At 36.3% G+C, this 21483-nt stretch overlaps 2 protein-coding genes across 2 annotated transcripts in view; one reads left to right on the forward strand and one right to left on the reverse strand.

Annotated features, from left to right (window-relative positions):
- The window catches only part of LOC139122487 (mitochondrial potassium channel ATP-binding subunit-like), a 61639-nt gene extending 59813 nt beyond the window's left edge, over positions 1-1826 (forward strand). Inside the window, 2 exon segments of the mRNA XM_070687889.1 lie at positions 669-743; positions 1151-1826. The gene's annotated coding sequence lies outside the window, so the exon portion shown is untranslated.
- A 9863-nt stretch (positions 1827-11689) lies between these two features.
- Positions 11690-19578, reverse strand: LOC139122488 (uncharacterized). Its single transcript, XM_070687890.1, has 10 exons — positions 19421-19578; positions 18744-18825; positions 17769-18139; positions 16524-16623; positions 15872-15933; positions 15440-15535; positions 14618-14806; positions 14168-14312; positions 13634-13859; positions 11690-11864 (listed from the first exon to the last, which is right to left on the reverse strand). The coding sequence occupies exons 1-8, from the start codon at positions 19458-19460 to the stop codon at positions 14239-14241; spliced, it is 1014 nt and encodes a 337-aa protein (XP_070543991.1). The 5' UTR covers positions 19461-19578; the 3' UTR covers positions 11690-11864; positions 13634-13859; positions 14168-14238.
- Between the last annotated feature and the right edge of the window lie 1905 nt (positions 19579-21483).

Genomic DNA, 21483 nt, shown 5'->3' on the forward strand with positions numbered 1-21483 from the left:
ACATTTATTCATCATATTCATAACTTCCAGACAAATATTGCTTGCAAGATCCTGTGAGTAGGCCACCACTGTAATTGTTGATAGATCAATAAAGCCTGTCGGCTGGTAGGAACTGATCAATTAGTGTGTGTGTGTAGTGTGGAGATTTCCTGACTTTCCATCCTGTAAATTTTGACAATTTTCTAAAGTACAGCTTGTAAAAAATTACACAAGTTTAGTAATATGCAGATTAATTTTAGTGCCCTTTCTTATCCAGCTTTGAGTGTTGAATGAATCATTATGAGGACAAAATGGTAATGTGATGAAATGTCACAGGACAAAGTGATGATAAACCATGAATTCATTTATTATTCATGAAAAGTATACTCTATGAGTGAACTAATGAGGTTTAAATGGGTCCTAAAAGATAAACTTAATTTGATGAGATTTACATCCGTGTGTTGCCCTTATATTTCATTAAAACAAAATGACATGTCATACACACATCAAAAACATTAAGATAGCTATTTGAAGAGATTGTTGGACATGGAAGTTGTGTGAGAAATGTTAACAGAGCTTTCGATAATGTTGTATCACTATTCTAGTAAATTATATGGCACTTCATGGAGTCAACAAAATTATGACAGTGGTCATTTTAATCCTTGGTGTTATGTTTTTTTCATTTGCAGAAGTGGTCTATTGATGATTACATCACCACAGGGCATTCATTAGGACATTCCAATTAAATCCACATATTTTTTTGTGTGAGTTCATTCACTTTTGCCATTCTTTGTTAGTCCATGCAGCTTTTCATTGTGTGTGCATTCAGGCATCTAGGTAGATATTTCAGACATGCCCAAACCGATTTCAATTTGTTCTTTGATACTATCAATGCCATCAGGCAGCCATTATGTTATATTTTGTGGCCATTCACAAAGATATGTCTGACATACCTGGACCAATGTCATGCAAACTTGCCTTTGTAGGAATGGTGTCGTGTCATCAATGATGAACTTGTTGGTCAATAATTTCCATGAAAAAAATGGAATAAGTTCTTTACATGTTGTAAAACATCAAATTCATCTTTTTGCCAATTTTTTTCACTGGTACAAATATGTATATTTACAGGATGCAATGGATGTCTTACTTTGATTTTTTGTTTCTTTAACAGATTATACCAGGAGGCCATATACGTGGTGAAATTCACTCGCCCATAGGAGGCACAGCAATAACTTGCCCACAGGAGGCGCAATAATAACTTGCCCATAGGAAGGGCGCAATAATAACTTGCCCATAGGAGGCGCAATAATCATTTGCCCATAGGAGGCGCAAACAATAACTTGCCCAAAGGGGTACAACACAATCACTTGCCTATAAGAGGCACAGACTGCCCAGTTGAGGCACAGTTGCCCATAGACGGTACAGACTGCCTGTAGAGGCGCGTTCAAGATCACAAATTGATAGTCAACAAGCATTGGTTACAACATTGCTGATAGTACTTTGAGCAAACACTGTTGTGGTTAATTTTGCATTAGATCACAACTGATTTGACATTGATAATATTCAGTATTAACTTGCAGAAGAAAAAAAATAAGGCAGTAAAGTTTTGTCTTTGTCTTCCTCAGTGTACATTGTGAAATTATACCGTGAATATTAACAGCACACAAGTTAGTGCTCTATCATTTACTTCCTGATAGGAAACAAGAGTATTGTTTACAGGCAGATTATTTGCAATCAAATAGAATTACTTCAGCGTACTGAATATATAAGGAAGACTGACATTTCTCTACAATTTCTGAAAATTGGCATTCATTTACTTCATAATAAACAAGAACAGTCATACCACATTCTATCATTGTCTACTTATTACTGACAACCCTTTTAACTGCTTTTTTCTGTCTAGGTCCAGCTTCCCCAATAAAGTTGGACCTAAATTTTGTAGTGAAAGGGTTCAACGTCTAAACTGCACAATATTGACAAGCAATAACACATTCATAGTCTACAATCTCAACAAACACAATCATTCTTTCATCAATACTTCAACTTTTAAGGTTTCACTTTTCATAGCATCAGAAGAAATCAAGGAAGCAATAAGCAACATCAGTCAAATTATTAATTTTTCTTCCTATACAAGTGCTTGAATTGACTGTAAGAACTTATTATAATATTAAGCACACCCATAACACAACGTTACTATAAAAGTACAATGAGAGTAAAAAAACTGAGCATAAAAGCAAAAAAAAATGAAAGAAGTAAATTGTACATGCAACGAAAAAGACAGTTGCAGACTCCTCACAGATGTTACACAAAGGTTAATGTCGAAGGTGATGGTAATTGCTTGTTCCGTGCTATAAGTCTAGGACTCTATGGAACACAAGATCATCATCATGCAATAAGAGTACATACTGTTGACTATGTAATTGAACATTGGGACAGATATGAGGATCCAATTAAAGGTGAATATGAAAGATGGCATATTGTCTCTCAAGATGACTATAGGCAGTATATGTCCAGATCTGAACCAGGTAATGCAACTTATGGAGGGGACATTGAAATAAATGCTGCAGCGCTTGCATATAACATTAATATTGCAGTTCATCTTGACACTTTAAGTGAACCATTAGAGACTGTTGGTAATTCTTCTGTAAGTATACATCTTTTGTATCATGCAATCCGTGTTGAAGGAGAAATTGATAGTGGTCACTATGACTTTCTGCAAAGCACAGAGCAAAATTTGTCACAAGCAATAAATGTAAACAGTTTTGGACCAGTACAAACAGAGAAATCTATGCCGCAAAATGAACATTGTGTAAATTATAGAGAAATAGAGAAAAGAGAGACATGATTGCCAAGAGAGAAAGAGAGAACAAATAGAGTTTAGGCAAAGCGAAAAGCAAAGAGATTTAACAGCCAAGCAAAATAAACGAGCTGATCCAGCATACAGGCAAACTGAAAGGCAAAGAGATATGAATGCTAAGAAAATTATGAGAACTGATGAGCTGTACAGACAAACTGAAAGGCAAAGAGATGTCAATGCTAAGAAAACTATGAGAGCTGATGATGTGTATAAACAAACTGAAAACAAGAGAAACAGGACATCAATGAAATTGAGACGGTGTGATGATGAGTACAGACAAAATGAAAGGGAAAGAAATGCTAATGCTAAAAAGACAAAGAGAACTGACCAGGTCTTCAGGGAAAGCGAAAAGATCAGAGATGCCAATATTAAAAGTATTAAAAGAACTGATAAATCATATAGAGAGAGAGAGCAAATGAGAGATAGATTAAACAAACTAAACAACAGAAGATGTAGTGCTGCCAAATCTATTGAAGAGCTGATACAAATTTTTCACGGTGCAGTTCAGAATGGCCCAAATTTTGTATGTGTGTGCTGCCAACAGCTGTGGTACAGAGAAAGTGTTTTGAACTACAATAATGTTAAAGAAAAGTTAAACACCTTTGCATCATCTCAGGCTACAGATAATGATATGGCACCATTATGTAAAACTTGTTATTCATATTAAAAGAGTCAAAGTTGCCTCCTTGTTCTGTGGCCAATAACATGTCATTTCCATTAATTCCCCCGAGTTACAGTTACATCCACTAGAAGAAAGACTTGTTGCCTTACGCATTCCATTCATGCAAATAAGAGAATTGCCAAGAGGTAGACAAGTTAGTCTCAGAGGTAACATAGTCAATGTTATAGCTGATGTATCAACTACTGTCTCTACATTACCTAGAACTTTAAATGAATCGCAGACAATACCTGTCAAATTTAAAAGAAAAATTAGCTATAGTCATGCCTATCAGGTAGAGAATGTCAGACCAGTGAAAGTCTTACAAGCAGCTAATTGGTTAGTTAAAAATAGCCCCTTATATAAAGCAGAACTGATTACAATATCTACAGATTGGGTTGTTTGCAGAAAGGATGAAAACCACAATTGGCAGGAATTTTGTGAGGAAAATGACGATCATGATTATTCTCACATGTCTGACAAACAAACATGTAAACAAGATGACAGTAATGATCATGATGATCATGATGATGATGATAATTGGACTGAAGAAATAAAATTGGAAGATCATCCTGCTGGCACACTGGATACAATGCTGTCACCTTTATATGATCAACACACAGACTCTGATGGCGCAGTTTGTTATGCACCAGGCGAGAACAATAAACCACTAGGAATATTTCAAGACAAATATTCTGAGGAGCTCTCATTTCCAACAATATATTGTGGTCAACCAAGACAAAAGAAACGCATAGTCCCTGTATTATATAGTACATTGTGTAAATGGAAACTTCGACACAAAGATAGGAGAGTTGCAAAGTCGATGCCTAACATTTCTTTAAACTAAAAAAATTACAAATCAAGCAGATTAAAGACAAGGCAACATTATGTTTGCGAAAATGTAATCTGAAGGGCCGCAAATTAACAGCTGGTGAGCTTCAATCACCACAAAATGTTGATAAAATTGTTCGACTTGATGAGGGATTCAGAGTGTTGAAGACACTTAGAGGTTCACCACCATACTGGGAGAGTGCAAAGAAAGATATATTTGCCATGATACGTCAACTTGGTATTCCAACATTTTTCATGTCATTTTCATCAGCAGAATCTAAATGGATACATCTATTGAAAATTCTTGGAAGGACAGTTCACAACAAGGAATACACAGATGACGATGTATTGAACATGTCTTGGAATACAAAATCTGATTTGATAAAATCTGACCCTGTACGTGTGCTCGACACTTTGACTATTCATTTCAACGATTTATGCATGATTTCTAATGAGCTCACATCATCCAATTGGTGAAATACACGATTACTTTTACAGAGTGGAATTCCAACAAAGAGGATCACCACATATACACATGCTTGTATGGATTAAAGATGCACCACAATATGGTGAAAATAGTGATGATGACATCACACAATTCATAGATCAGTATATACATGTTCAAATGATACCAGTAATGAATCCTTCGCTGAATTGATAAATTATCAAATGCACAGACATGCAAAAACCTGTAAGAAAAAAGGCCAATGTGTTTGCAGATTTGGATTTCCTGTGCCACCTATGCCAAGAACAATGATATTGCAGCCATTGCCAATGGATACTGATGAAAGCACAGAACAGATCCTTCAAAAGCACTATGAAAATATCAAGACTGTTGTTACTGATTTACAATTTGGAGAAACTCTTTTTTTTCTGAATTCTTAAATAAACTACAACTTGATGAACAAACCTATATTAATGCAATACAGTCATCTCTAACATCAGATAAAAATTCCTCAAGAGGTCACCAAATGAAATAAGAATTAACCAAACAACACATCTTTATCGAAATGAAATAAATTTTTATCTAAATTAACAAAAATACAATTTTCCAGATTGCAAGCTACTTTTTTGACATTTCGGGCGATACTTTTCTTGATATAAAGAGCTGTACCGCCACTTGGTCTCCCTTTAGAACTACAACGAGAGGCTGGATATGTGTATACAACGTAGTTATCCAAAAAATCAACCTTGTCTTTATCGTACAGAATGTTTCGATTAAACCAATTATGTCATAATTAGAACACAAAGCAATAAATTCAGAATTTTTCACCTTAGATTTAGACCTCTAATGTTCCACACTAGAATTAAATATTCGACTGGTTTGGACCTTGGCCACCTCCCTAGCGCGTAGACTGTCTTATTGGGCAAACTTCTCCGGAATTTTCATCAACTTGATAAATTGTTTTGGTGCCTTCTTCGTTGATGCACGTGAGCTTGTCATAACGGATGAATGTTTTTAAAGCCGGGTTTTCTTCAAGTAGAGATCTCCGGAACATCAGGAGCTTGGAACGAATATTTCTCATTCGTTTGGAGAAGTCTTCACTAATGCTGATGTTACTGTTTTTCAGTTGTTGGCATTTCGTAGAACATTGGATTTGTCCTTGAATTTGACGAACATAGCGATAATTGGCCGGGCTCCTCGTATCAACGGTGCAGTTGTTATACGATGTACTCTTTCGAATTCGATATCTTCAGTAATTTCCAGGTTGTTTTTCAGTACAGATTTAACTTTTTCTTCAGATGTGTCCCAGCTCTCATTTGTGCCGTCTTGCTCGATGCCATAAAACACGAGATTATTTCTTCTTCCTCTATTTTCCAGGTCGTCATTAGCACGTTTAAGCTGGTTATTTTCTTTTCGTAATTCATCTAGTGTGGTTTTCAGTCCAGCGAATGTACTAGGGTTGGCTTCCATTTCTGTCATTTTCGTTGTGTTTTGTTGTAGCTGTTCGCGGAATTCAGACATTTCGTCCTCAATGTTGTCCATTCTGTTCTGCATTACTTCTAACTTTTCGTGTATGTGCTGAGATTCCGTTATTAGTCTGTCAAGTTTCTCATCGATACCTGAAATATCGGCCTTTGTAGCCAGTTCCGTTCCTGGACCAGTAGTTGTACCTGCTGACCTTAGCGTGGGTCCGGGATTTCTCTCAACATTTCCAGCAATGACTAGCAGGCTAACCAGACACAGCTTGATGGAGAGTGACACCTGGCTGTTCAACAAAGGTATGACGAGGGCGGCCATCTTGGGTACTTTCCTCTGCCTGTCTGGGTCGCCACCGGCAAATCCGCCAATTTAGCTCGATACTGCTCAAGACCTACACCCATCTTGTTTCAAAAAGGCCAGCTGTGTGTTATCAATGCATCTATGCTGAAAGCTTACTTGAGTCCCAAAACACAAACTGCTATTTCAAGAAATTACGCGGAGCCGATCTCCATACCTGCCATCTCTGTCTCAGTTACGTAAGTATTTTTATCTATGTTTGACTTGAGAATTGTAGACACTTTAAAACAACAATGGAAGGGCAACTTATCAACAAAACCGAAACTACATGTATATAGTCAATTCAAGGGTTTACTTGAACCAGAGAAACATTTACTTTCAAATTGTAATTATAAAGCTATTCAGATTTTTACCGTTTTCGATGTTCGGTTCTCCCTCTAGCAATGGAGGAAGGCAGACATCGTGGTATTGACCCATCAGCCAGACTTTGTAAAGTTTGCCAAATGAATGTTATTGAAGATGAGTGTCATTTTCTTTTGGAATGTCCAGCATACAACAATTTGAGGATTCTATATTTGCCTAGCTTTTCATTTGTAGAACCAAATTTCAACAAGTTTGTGCAGCTTATGAGTTCCAGCCGTTCTAATGTGATTATTAATCTCTGTTATTTTGTACAAAAAGCTTTCAAATTCAGAACAAATCTGTTGCAGCAAGAAACATAATAATACTTTTATTGTTTGTATCCAATTATGTGTATTTACATTGTAACTCTGAGTTTATTTCGTGTATTACTACCTGTACCTTTTATACCTGTCATTTACTTACAGACTATTATATTTTCTGTAACTCCTTTGCATATGGGCCGGAGGCCTAGAAACGCAAATAAACGTGCACTGAAACGTGCACTGAAACGAAGAATTAACAGCTACAATGAAACCCTACTCAAAGCTTGGAGAGCAAACATGGACATTCAATTCATTCTTGATCCATATGCATGTGCCATGTACATCGCATCTTACATTAGTAAAGCTCAACGTGGAATGAGTAATTTGCTCAGTAGGGCTGTGGAAGAAGCAAGGGAAGGATGTCATGATATCAGAGAAAGTGTCAGGCATATAGGAAACAAATTCCTTAATCATGTTGAAGTTAGTGCTCAAGAAGCTGTTTACCTTGTTATGCAAATGAGACTAAGAAGAGCTTCACGCGGCTTCACATTTATTAACACATCACCCCCTGATGATAGAGTTATCCTATTGAAACCTCTTGATGACATACAAAACATGCGTCCAAATGCTACTGACATAGAAAGTGATAGCATCTTGAAAAAATATGAGAGGCGCCAAAAGCCCTTGAGAAATTGTGCTTGGCAGACTTGGCAGCATGGTACAGTTTTCAAAAGTTAAAAGATAACCCGCAAGATCATTATCAAGATAATGATGACTTCTACAAAACTGATGAAGAGGATGATGATGATGAAAACAAAACAATATATCACATACGTGGCCTTGTGTATAAAAAACGCACCAAAAGTAAAATTATCAGATATGTTCGTTTCCATAGGGAAAAAGACAAAGAAAATCATTACAGAGAGTTAATAATGTTGTTTTATCCTTGGCGAAATGAAAATGAACTCCTTGCAGGGTGCAAAACATACTATGATCGTTACATGCAAGTGAAATTTGAAGTAGATTCTAAAGAAAAGGAGTACAATAAAAACGCTCAGGAATTAGATCAAGCTATTGAAGCAGTACAAAACACAGCCATTGATATGTTTGATAATGTTGCTCCAAATACACAACATCAGGAACATCAAGACATTTTAGAAGGATCAAGGCCAAGTGACACATTGAGTATGTTTGCACCATGTGATGAGAGTCATTCTAAATATGACATTGGACAGGACATTGGCATCAGTACAAATAATCCCATTATTGAAGATCTTCAACAACCACAAATGGCTGATAATGAATTATATCCACTTTTACAGAAACTCAACAAGAAACAAAAAGAAATATTCTATCACATAGTACATTGGATGAAAACAAGGACAGAGCCGTTAAATATTTTTGTAACAGGTGGCGCTGGTGTAGGGAAATCTCTTGTTCTCAAATCATTGTATCAAGTACTTTTAAAATATCTTTCAAATCTTCCTGGTGAAAATCCTGACAACATACACTTATTACTAGTTGCACCTACTGGAAAAGCTGCTTACAACATTAAGGGTACTACAATTCATTCAGCTTTTCAAATTCCTGCATCCCAAGGTTTTCATTATAGACCACTGACATCAGAAAGACTTAATACACTTCAAGCAAAATACAGGAACTTAAAAGTCATATTCATAGATGAAATCTCCATGGTTGGTAATGGTATGTTAAACTATATCAATCTCAGACTACAACAGATAATGGCCAACAATAAAATCTTTGGTGGTGTCAGCGTTGTTAGCTTTGGCGACTTATATCAATTAAAACCTGTCTTTGATGGTTGGATATTTAACGACCTTCAACATGATTATGGGCCATTGGCTGTCAACATCTGGAAAGACCTGTTCAAAATGTTTGAATTAACAGATATATGAGGCAAAAGGATGACCAGAATTTTGCTAAATTACTCAACCGTATACGTGAGGGAAAGCATACATCTCATGACATAAAAGTTCTGCAAACTCGAATAGTCAGTGTTGATAAAAAAACTTCATCTATTGATGAGTCGACAGTACATCTTTATTGCGAGAACAGACTTGTTGATGACCACAATGCAATAGCATATGACAGACTTACAGGAATAAAAACATGTATACCTGCTACTGATACAGTCATTGGCGATGTCTCTGAGATCATAAAACACAAAACATTAGGTATTGTTGTCATGCTTCCTGCTCAAAAAACAATGGGGTTAGTTTCTAAATTATCAATTGGAACAAATCAGCGTATTGAGCTTTGCATTAATCTGTCTGTAAATGATGGATTGATAAATGGTACTCCAGGAGTAATCAAATACATCGATGGACCTGATTTGCATCATGTTACTATTCTATGGATTTTATTTGATGACGATTGTGTTGGCAAAAACCTGCGACGTGAAAAACGGCATTTAATACATGACAAAGTATCTCACAGATGGACGCCAGTTTTACAGATATCACGGCAATTTAGAGTGGGAAGACACAAAAATGCAGAAGTTGTGAGAAAACAATTCCACTCAGACCAGCTAGTGCCAAAAACAATACATCGTTGTCAAGGTGATACACTTAACAATGTGGTTGTGGACTTCAGTACAGCAAACAAGAGAAATCAGTGTCATGTACACTATGTTGCTTTAAGCAGAGTGACTAAACTTACAGGTCTCAACATAACCACATTACAAGAAAATCAAATATCAGTTAGCACTGATGTTACACAAGAGATGCAACGCATGAGAACCCATTCCATGCTACAACTCTGTTTCACATTACCATATATTATATCGAACAGATTCATTATTACTTATCAAAATGTGAGATCTCTTCATTGCCATTTTCAAGATGTTGCTAGTGATTTCAGCTTAACTTCAGCTGATGTACTAATTTGCAGTGAATCAAGACTACAAACCGGCGATCACAATGATGACTTCAAATAGCAGACTTCAACCTTTTCAGACAGGATGATAAAAACCGTCAAAACAACACCAGACCATATCATGGTATGGTTATGTACAGCAAAGAAAACACTCTTGAAGCTACCCCACAGACACTGCATTGTTTTAATACAGATTTCTTAATTGCAATACACAAAACAACATTTGGTTTAGTTCAAATTGTTGGTGTTTACAATCCACCATCATCACCTACATCAAACTTACAACATGCTCTTCTTCAGCTCATCCATACACTTGAGTACAATCTACCAACCGTGATCATTGGTGATTTCAATGTTGACTTACAAAAGCAAACACAATCTACAAGACAACTATCTGAACTTATGACAAAGCACTTCAACTACACACAAGTTATTGAGGAGTCAACAACAGACTATGGATCATGCCTTGATCACATTTACACTAACATCCATTGCATGCAAAGTGGTGTACTTGAGTCATACTATAGTGACCACAAACCAATTTGGATTGCATTGTAAAATAGAATTAAATCAAAAACTGCGGTCATACTAATTACTGCCCGTGACTACCCGTAGCTGCCTGAGAACTGCCCGAGGAAAAAGTGGGAACAACAGGTTCAGCTTGACATTGAGTTCATACCATTCAGTCCGAGAGATGGTACAATAATCTCGCCAAACGCTCACAGTTTGACAGCTTACCACCCCTTGCACTGAATGGTATGATCTCACAATCAACTGTAAAGAAAAAAAATTGAAAGATTTCTGCAGTGATGTCAATTACACTTAAGGATTACTCAGCAAGGGCACTTTGCAAGACCAGTACTGGTTAGCCACTTTCATACAGAGGAATTTCTCCTTACTACTCTTACACAAAAACACTCCATTATTTCTCCGTACTACTCATACTAACTCTCTATTGCTATTTAAACTATGTCCTTCTCAATGGCTCATTTTAATCTATTTTCTTGAAAGATTTATCAAAAATAGCCATGTTGTTTATCTTTTACTTGAGTTCTTAAAAAATAAAAATGGTTTTCTGAAAGAATGCGTATATGGCTTTTCATTACTTTATGGTGATATCACTTTGGCCTATACAGTGTGAAGCACTGTACCAATCAATTGCACTTGTTCTGTAAATGCTGATACAATGCCAGAAGCCAAAGACATTCAGCATTTTTTCCACCGAATTCATATTTGTAAATAAAAAGGCCGTTGTCATTGGTCTGTCATGATAATGTCCATGATCTTGATCATCACAGCTTAAAAAACTTTAAAACTATTGGCAAAAGTTTAAATTTACAGACAAATGCAATATCTATGAAAACACGTGAGCATTTTCAGTTCATGTCTGGTTTAAACAATGAGTTTGATCCATTTAGCATCTTACTTGGACATGGAGACATTAAAAAGGTTGGAATCACAATGTCCATAGTAAGATGCAGTTTATGAATCCCTTAAACTCCACCCTCATGTAAGTGTACAGCGGAGTTGCTGCTACTAAAGCGTTTACTTATTTAGAAAGGCAATAATGAAATGAACGATGGTTCAGCTTTTGAATTCTTGTGATTTACTTCAATTCACATGTGGACATTTAACATCAAAGAGTAAGCATCATAAAATTTGCAAAAAATATCAACATCTGTGAAAGAGAGTGATACTGTGTTTGTTCCAGTCTTCAGCAATATTGATGTTCCTAACTCAGATCACACATATCTGGAACTGTAATGAAAAAACTTCATTGTTAGTATATATTTCCACTCTTCTGTCTCATTTTATCAATAAAGTAGTTTGTATGATGTAACAGCTTATATGGTATATGATCATCAGCTCACTTTCAAGACCTTGTCACTACATTAATCCTTTGAATGCTATAAGTTTTTCCCACCAAAATTTTAGTGCAACATTTTACCAATTTTTATGAATTTTTCTGTTATTTTTTGTAATTTTGGACCAAACGGACACTAGCTTAAGGCCATCGTCTGGGCTAATGTCGGTCAAAATGCTCAAAAAATCTAATTTTATTTTTTCCTTCATTGTCACCCTCGACATGTATACTTTCAAATAAGCTATATCATTCTTCAAAAAATATTAACTAAAACCGAGAAAAATCGCGTTTTTTTCCCACTGACCCCTGGTCAAATTTTATTTAGTCTAATTATATATTCAAAACAGGTAAATCGCTATTTTTGGTTGCCTAAAAACTTTGTTGAGTTATGGCATCATGTATGAAGTAGTGACCATTGCTTGCTTATTGAAGCAGCTTTTTCAGAGGTAAAAATATGAGGTTGTGGAAATTGTGAGTTTGAGACTAATTGCAGTCTAAAAAAGCCAGATCAATGAGTAATCGGAAAGAAATTTGCAACAAATGATTCTGTTTTATATTTTGTGTGGATATTACTGTAAGGCATATGAAGATTTTCATTCAGGTATAGCAATTAACCCAGAAACAAACCATATTAGACGTTATGGTGTCCATATACATAACAAGTAAAGAATCTCACATGAATTTCATTATCATGCTGATTATAAAATCAATGTTTTTTTGATAATGAACAGTTCATTTTTCACTTAGAAAGCAATTACAACCAGGCTTTTGTAAATAGAATTCTAACTGACAATTTAAACTTGTCCAATACCCTATTTTGAGGTCGTAAACTTTGCATGAAGTATGAGTATCACCTTTATGTTGTAAACATTTCAATCCAATACTCCTAACAATTGTGTTTTGTACTGCATTCGTTTCTTGTGGCAGTAATAACTCTTGAAAGAATGGTTGGAATGCAATGAAAATCAGCCAACATATGTGAAATTAAATACTTTACAAAATAAACTTCAAAAAACAAGGTCATCCAATCATGTCATAGTAGAAACTTGACGGAAAGTTGTGAAATTTATTAATTTTTCAATCTTACCGAGATGACTATGATATTATTTATATTGACATCTTATACAGTCATAGATTTAGGTTCATATTGTAATACATATACATCTGAATGCTACAGAAAAAATTCGGTTGTTGTATGACTTTTCGTTCAATAGATATCTTTGCCACAAATTTCCTCATATTTTTAACCCTGAAATTGTCGCCACGGCAACCGAATATCCGGTTTCCCCCTGCACTGCATTTTACCATCTACTGCAACAAAAAGATGACAAACTCTGAAAACAAGGTACTACACGGTTAGTGTTTTAAAATAGCCCCTACAATAGCCTTAAGCTTTTTACTAAAATTTGGCAAAAATCTGAAAAAATTTGAGTGGGGTATATTCATAAAGGCGACAAAAATTGACTCGTCACTCTGGCGCTCAAGAGTTAAGTTAAGCAAACATGGTGAAGGACCTAGATGTAACAGGCATCAAGGAGCCATGTCTATCCCTACTACAACTATCTTTACTGCCAACTGTACACTTTGCCCTGATGCATTTGTGAAGCATCGACCGTCTAGAAACTAGACTAAATTATGACCCCTGCATGACCTTGGCACCTACCTTCATCAGAATGTCTCATACAGATGTCATAGAATTCTCCACGATGCTTGATTCTTTCAAAAGCCTCATTCCACCATTTCAAAACACTGCTGTCTTTACGTGTCATAATAGCAACCTCAGTGCTACCATCGTCATGCACACCACAGTTGATTGGATCACCAATTTCCTCAATACCAGGAGTTTTGACCAGTGACATTAGTCCTTTAGGAGCAAAACCAGCGGTAACCTGGTGAAAAGAACACAAATGCTCAATAATGTTTCCAGTGTTTTAGAATGTACAAATCACACAACCATATAAATTCATCAATCATCTGTGAAAGCCTATGGAACAAAGGAACTATCACAAGCTAGTCATTTTGTATTGCCATACCCAAACGATATCTCTTTTGATCAATCACAGAAGACCAATGGAAACAATGGCAAACTTAGGTGGGCTATGCCCACCGCGTGGGCCAAAAATGATGAAAATCACAGCGTATTAAAGTCAGGCTTTTTCTTCGTTGGTATTATTTATTAACAAAGTATCTGCTTTACCTCTCCTTTGTAAACAGCTCTCCACAACTCTCTCCTGGTTGATACAACTACTATTTTATCTCGAGTGAAGTCTAGAAGTGACCCTTCAATGCTTCGTTTCTCTTCAAACCCTTGAAGCCGTAGTGGGCAAATACATTGATGAGTGCTAGACAGAAAAAAGCAAGTTGTAAGTTACATTACATGAAGTGCAAAATCGTGTCTACAGGTCAGATATCTGATGATTGGCTGAGCTCTCTACGTCTCTTTCCACATGGAATTAATTTACATATAGCTATGAAATTCAATATTCAGCTTTTCAGGAAAACATTAATGTTATTACCATAATTACTTCCTCATTATTTGGCATTTTTATTCCAAAGAATGAAGTTTTGAAATTTCAGTGATGTGAAGTTTGTAGATTTCCCACAACTGTACAAACACAATAAAAACTGAACCATTAGAAGCACATACCAATTTTTTTAGTAGCTGTAGTCAAATCTGTTGGATCAAAGCCATCTGGATTTCCTTCCTTTACAAAGAAAGCGCCATCGTTGCCTGGAGATCTGATTTTCAGGTATGGATCAGTGAAAGCAACCATTGCTTTACGTGCTGGAGTGATTGCCCATCCAATGCAACCATCATAGTTACGAGACAAAAGACCTGGGGAGAAAAATGAAAGTGTGGGATAAAATTCTACCATCTGTAGTGCAATGCTCACAAACTCTGCAGTAAATTGAGGAGTTTTTTGAAGCTTTCTTTGCATTAACCCTTTCCATGTACTCTCTGTAAATATAATTTTCTAGCATCAAAGGAAAACTTTTTGAGTTTGTGTCAAGTATTAACTCCAGCACTCAACAAGTTAATCTTAAGATAAGAAAATGCAAAACCCACAGGTTAGTTAAATTCATGGGTCCCAACTTTTAAGGACCATTAAAAGTTTTGTTTTGACCAGAATGTTATCTACTTTACCAATTCTGAAAAAGATTTGCTCAGATCTAAATTGACCTACCTAATAGATCAGCAAAACTGTGGCAATTAGCTCGACTTGAGTCACTTGTGTACTTGTGTATTCTGCTTTGCTGGTAACATCGACTTGTCGAATCGAATTCTTATATTATTTATTAAATATTCATGACTTGCATTGCTCTTTGTTTGTAAAGCCATTAACGATCATCGAAACTTTTACAAAGACAGTATGAAACATTCTTATCTTCAAAATTGTTACCGTGTAGGAAGAGAAAGAAACCAATGATTTTTGAAAGATGGTTGTTGTGTATTTGATGTTTTACTAACCTGTACCAGGTCTTGGACCGCTGCCCTCACCATGTCTGAAACATCTTCTGGAATCATCATACATAGCGGTACACCTCTTGCCAGCCTCGTGACAAACTACAAAAGATGACCATATGTGATAAGAACATAAACCAAAAATGAAGACTGTTTCCTCTCGACAACGCAGCATTTCTAACAATTGCATGTCATCAGTTTATCATGAATTTGGACAGTTGTTACAAGTATGGTTGTCAGTTCACTGATGGCCAAGTAATGTTACTTTGCCATTCACTAAATTGTTGCAATTATTAATGTCAATTGGGATATCGCATTATTAGCTATTTGTCAAATCCATGTAGTAAGCAGCTTTCCAAGTTGTTGCCAGTTGAACCAAGGACAAGACAGAATAAACTGTACCAGTCGTGTTTCCTATTTTGAACAATATTTACTTACCAGCTTGAATTAAATCCTTATGGAAGGATCCCTTGCCTTGGTATTTCTCTTTGAATTCATAGCTGAGAGTGAAGTAATTGCAGTGTTAGTGCTGTATGTAGCTATGTGATATCCCCCTACACCATTCTTTCATCATTTTGACCAGACATTTTTGTAAAGTTGTTACCAAGGCCTGCTACCAAGGCCTTTCATTTCCCCCTTTGTGAACAAAACGCTGTTCTATTGACGATTGTTCATCGAAACATGAAATAAAGTTTCTTATGAGTAAATATGTTGCCCCTTCACACAAATCTTATCGGTCAACTTTTTACTCATTGTTGGATTGATTATCGATTGATCGATTGATTAAATAATTGATTGGTACAATATGGAATTGCCTAAGTTGATCCATAGACCCCCATGAGAAACGTTTTGCCCACAGTCTATGGTTTGGCATTGTCATGTGTTGCTGTTTGGATTTCTGGTTTATCTTTTCTTGGTAGTCCTTTCTGACTACGGTCTTTTTCTTGGAACAGACAGTAAAATTTAAGTACAGTAAGAAGTCAAAAGTCTGTCGCACAGAATCCCTCCGATTGTTCGTCTTGAATTGTTCAGAGCACATTCCAAATTTACAGTCAGTCTTATCTTAAGTTAACTTAGTTTTCAAACTTACACATCTTCAACATCAGTTGTTTGCAGACCGGCCAGATTTGCCGCAAAGACATAGGTCCTGTCATCGTTGCCCACGCCAACGTTAGAATGTGTTATTTTCCCTGCAATGTAATATTCAACAATTATCATAGGTTGTTATTCATGGACAGTGAGATGCATTTCGCTTCTTTCGGTGTCGAACGTCACGAAATGATTCTGATCTAAATTCGATTTCTTTATGAGGTGATTGTCATTACTTTGTAAACAATGACAAATCTAGGCGAGCCTAACCAACCAATACTCCGTCTACATTACGCTTTGCATTTAAAGATATATAATACGCGTAATTGGATAAGAAAAGTGCTTCACTTCCACTGACATGCACTTCGATGGAGCAAAATGTTTTCCACTTTAACCTCAAGATTCTTTACGAGGAACAAAGTTTATATATGTACAGTAAAAATTCCGACTTTTGACTTGAAGTATGATGTTTCAACAAATCGAACAACATTAAATCAACAGCGGTAGTTCCCAGCTTCGGGTATGAACTCCCAGTTTGATTGGAGTGTTGTGGACAGTAACCACTCCACAAGATATAGGCTTTGCTTATGGCATACACATACTTGCAAGAAGTTTGCGTGCGAGTGTAATCCACATCGTACTGTGTACCCCTTCTATGATTTTTTAAACAATTTTGCTCATAACCAAAGATCATAAAACGACGAGTAATTTTGTCATTCCGTACATTTGCTGCGAAAAGTTCATTTAAAATTACAAGTTTCTGCAAAAAAATCCCTCAACCATTTATGGTTGGTCGGGGGATTATCTTTCAGAAAGGTAATACTACAAAGAGTAAAAAGGATCAAAGTCAGCCTCCTTTAATGCCAATTGATTGCAACATGACTCAACCATTTAAAGGAGAACACAGTAACAGGGGGTAAAACACAAATGTTAGGGAATAAACCAGACTGCAAATGTGTTTTAGTGACATTTTCATTTTGTAATTATTTTCGCTTCGAGAAGACAGACGGGCTTTTTGATTGAGTATTTCTGCCTTCTTAGCACTCAGCTTTTTACTTTCTCTTTTCCCAAGAAACATCTCGTGGAAGACGCTGTCATAGCGGTACTGATTGGGACACCCTGAACACTTTCGTCCCGTACGCAGTCAACTGTCTGGTATCAATGTGGAGCAAGACCCTTCTGTATTACAGACTGATTCCTTTATTTATTTGTGATCGATTATGAAGACACGGTAGGATTTCCTTACCTGGATAAACATGGTAAGTGACACTAACACCACAGTCCTCAGCGCCAGGAGCACAGACGATTGGTCCAAATTGTCTATCTTTCAGTTGCATGGTTCTACTCTCAAGCGTTGGCATAAGTCCAACGGCTCCCGGACCCATGTAGACGTGTCTGGTAACACTCTTACCGCAGTCGACAGAGCCATTGTGACATTGAATGCCCCAGCACGAGAAGAGCAGGCACCATTCCGGGAAAATTCTGAGCGATACGACGGAGCATTGGGAAGCCTGCTTGTGCTCCTTTCGTTTTGATGCGATCGATGAATGGGGTATCGGAATCTCCTGTTTGTGCTCTTTGGTACAGGTTTTGCAACACGGGAAAAGCGCCATCACCCTACAAGACAGCGTATTGTTTGGTAAGTAATGCTGTCATTTTCACTATGGAATTAAGCAAGTTCTTGCTGAAGAATCACCTAGCAATAGTAAAAATAATATGAGTTTCAGTTTCCCTTACTTGAAATGCTCAAAGTTCGTTGTTTCTTCAATCACTGCAGGACAATGTCACAACTTTATCGAAATAGTCACTATATACGTAGTTTTCGGTAGAATATGATGAAAATTGGATTCATTTGTTTTTATCAATCGTCCCATATCAAGTTTTGCTGTTTCACGTGAAATTTTTCATTTCTTTCATTGTCATCTTTTCCCAGAAAATATAATTAACCGTACCATGTAGACAAGAGCAGTAGTATTTCCGCCTAACTAGAGTGATTCTAACAACGGCCATAACTGACATTGTCTTTCCTCAAGTCGATGTACTCATTCCTCGAGTCGATGTACTCATTGTAATGTCTTTTCTGACAGTCTTGTGTTTTATACACATGTTGACGAAGTCAAAATAGACAAAGATACTTTTCAAATCTCTGATAAAAATGTGTGTTTTGTATTCACAACAGTAAAAAACATTTTTTGTTATATCATGAATCTCCATGACTTACTTCGGCCAAAGCGTCACGAATTTAGCCAGCAGTGGACTTCCAAACTGACCGGTCAATTCCACACCGTTCACATGGCTAAAGGCTACAACAAGTAAAAACAAAGTAGTTCATCCAGTAAACTTGAACTTGAAGTTGTTCACAAAAAATCAGCAAGAAAATGCTCCATCTACAGAGATTGGTTTTAAGGAAAGTAATACAGTTACTTGCTTATTTCCCTAAAGTCTGTGCAAAGGATCTCCTGATCAGTATCGACGCGCATCTGTAAATGACACGGTAAACTTTCACTTAAAGATTATTGGTTTTGTTACATATGAAGAGTTTGATTCAATGAATACTCGTCTAAACAGTGAGGGTAGTTTTAATTGATGCAAAACCGTTAGGGACTCTCATTTTATTATCCTAATGTAACTGGGCCAAGTAAATCAGAATCCTACGTGGAAACGTTTAAATATAGCGACATGAATAAACGCTTAGTGTAAAAGTCTATCATAAAGTGTCGATAAGTGACGTCATTTCGTCAAAAAGTCAGAATTCTTAAAAACTCAACTCTACATAGTAAAAACAGAGAAAAACAAGAAGTATATAAAAGGATGTTACTTTACTGAAATAATTCGGTGTTTTGGGATTTGCGATCTGTCAGAATCAGTGTGCCACAAGTAACTCGAAATAAGACTTACCGAAGACACCCAGGGCAATCAGAATAAAACGACAGTCCATGTTTGTTGCTTCCAAAATGATTCTGCCTCAGCTGGACTGGTGTTTCTAACTCTAATACAAATGTTTGGAAGGCATGTGATAAATACTGCTTCTGTTGATTGATAGTCTATTTGGAAAGAGACATTGTATGCAAATCCCGTGTATTAGTCATTGTTCCGACCAATAGGCACATCGGCACCACCTACTAATGAAATCTTACATCCAATGGTTGAAGACTTTAGTCATATGTCCACAAATGACCTGGTCAGCTTTATTCACACAAACTTTGAATCAGGTGAGCATATCTATCAAAATTATCTTTATCTTTATGGTCATCACAATCACTTCAGTTATCTTATCTCGTCTGCAATCACTAGATAGCACAAACTAGCAACCAAATGTTGACCATAAAAAAGGACGTTAGAGGGACCTAAAAAACAGTGAACTATTGTACTAAATATCCAGTGTCTGGTGATGTGATTTTTAGCCCCTGAACTACTTAATCTGAGGTCAACCAATGATATCGCTATGTCTGTACGGTGTTTGTGCCAGTCCGCCCGTACGCCCCCCGTCCGTCACTAAATTTTGCAAGTGTGCGAACTCAGAAAACTACTCAACCTAATGTGACCACTTTAGGTAAAGGGAATGTTTGAATGTCCATCTGAAACTGGGACAGTTCAAAAGTTTAAAATGATGCTGCCATAGACAGGAAAATTAAGAATATTTTATATTTTTAATAACTGACCCAATTGTCTTTACGATACTTTTTTTCCAATGCGAAAACATTTTAACATGAAAAAAAAGACAATTTTACAGGAATGGTTGGCGTTGGTTGTATAGTTTGATTCGTTTTCTTGAAAGTGTTCGCAGTCTACCTGTGCATGGTAATGTGTCGATAAACGACTTGAGTAATTTCAACCATGTAATGTTACAGAATGGTCCATCATTAGACCTTAAGTACTGTAGAATACAAAATGCTTATTTATGTCCGTAAAAGAATGACATATTTCTCGAAACAGATCTTGCTATGTATTTCAATAATTTTAATTTTTCATATTTCCGTTCATGTGATGGTAACCCTTACTGTTTTCCGTTTTCAAATCCCGTATTTCCAAAGATACGACAAGTCAACTTTAGGTATGTACTTTGATGCCGCATATAGATGAAGAACGAAAAATACGTATGTTCATACTGTACATGAGCAATAAGTGATCGTAGTGCAGAATACTGTATGATGTCATCGATGGAGTATTGTCAAAGGAACAGTCCTTCAGCTATATTCTAAGTTGTCAGAAGTGAATATCATCTATTACAGTTTAAACATTTGGTCGTATTCTGCTGATACCTGGAAAACGCTAAACGCAATACATAAACAACCATATCGACTGTAATACTGCCAAGCATCGGCATTTTATAAGGTACTGGTCTTCAATCACTGTAATTTATTTTTTCATCTCATCTTGTAATTTTCGAAGGCTTTTTTCAGAGAGTTGTTTACCCATACACCAATTTAAAAGTCTGATACACTGGTTAGCACGTTGCATTTCTTCATTAGCATTATCACAGATCCACTTTGGGTCCAGGATTACGGGGTGCCACATGCCAAACAGTAAGCCAAAGCTTTCATAAGAATAACTGATCAGATCATGCAAACATGTATGCTAAAATGATATTCTTTGCTGTCGAGTCTTTTTACAAATTATTATGTTATTGCATTGACTATGTTTATTCATATACAGCGTATCACTGAAATTGGTATATATATTCACCCATTACAACTCTCAGATTTGGCCGATGAAATGTCCGCGTTCACAAAGTTTTCCTGACTATGGTGATTTGACCAGTGAGAAAAAGTAGTTAACGTTGATATCCAATCTTCGAGACAATCGTTTTATCAAAGTTTCATAGCGTATTTCGCCTTGACTTTTAACAATTGCCAAGGTCAATAGCATTTTATCTTGCGGAAATTACAAGTTAAAAAAACTTTATTGATCAAAAAGTGCCCTTGACCTGTCCGTATCTTTATTCTTAACTTATCATTGTT

This window comes from Ptychodera flava, chromosome 22, assembly GCF_041260155.1.
Source record: "Ptychodera flava strain L36383 chromosome 22, AS_Pfla_20210202, whole genome shotgun sequence".
In the NCBI taxonomy this organism is placed as follows: domain Eukaryota; kingdom Metazoa; phylum Hemichordata; class Enteropneusta; family Ptychoderidae; genus Ptychodera; species Ptychodera flava.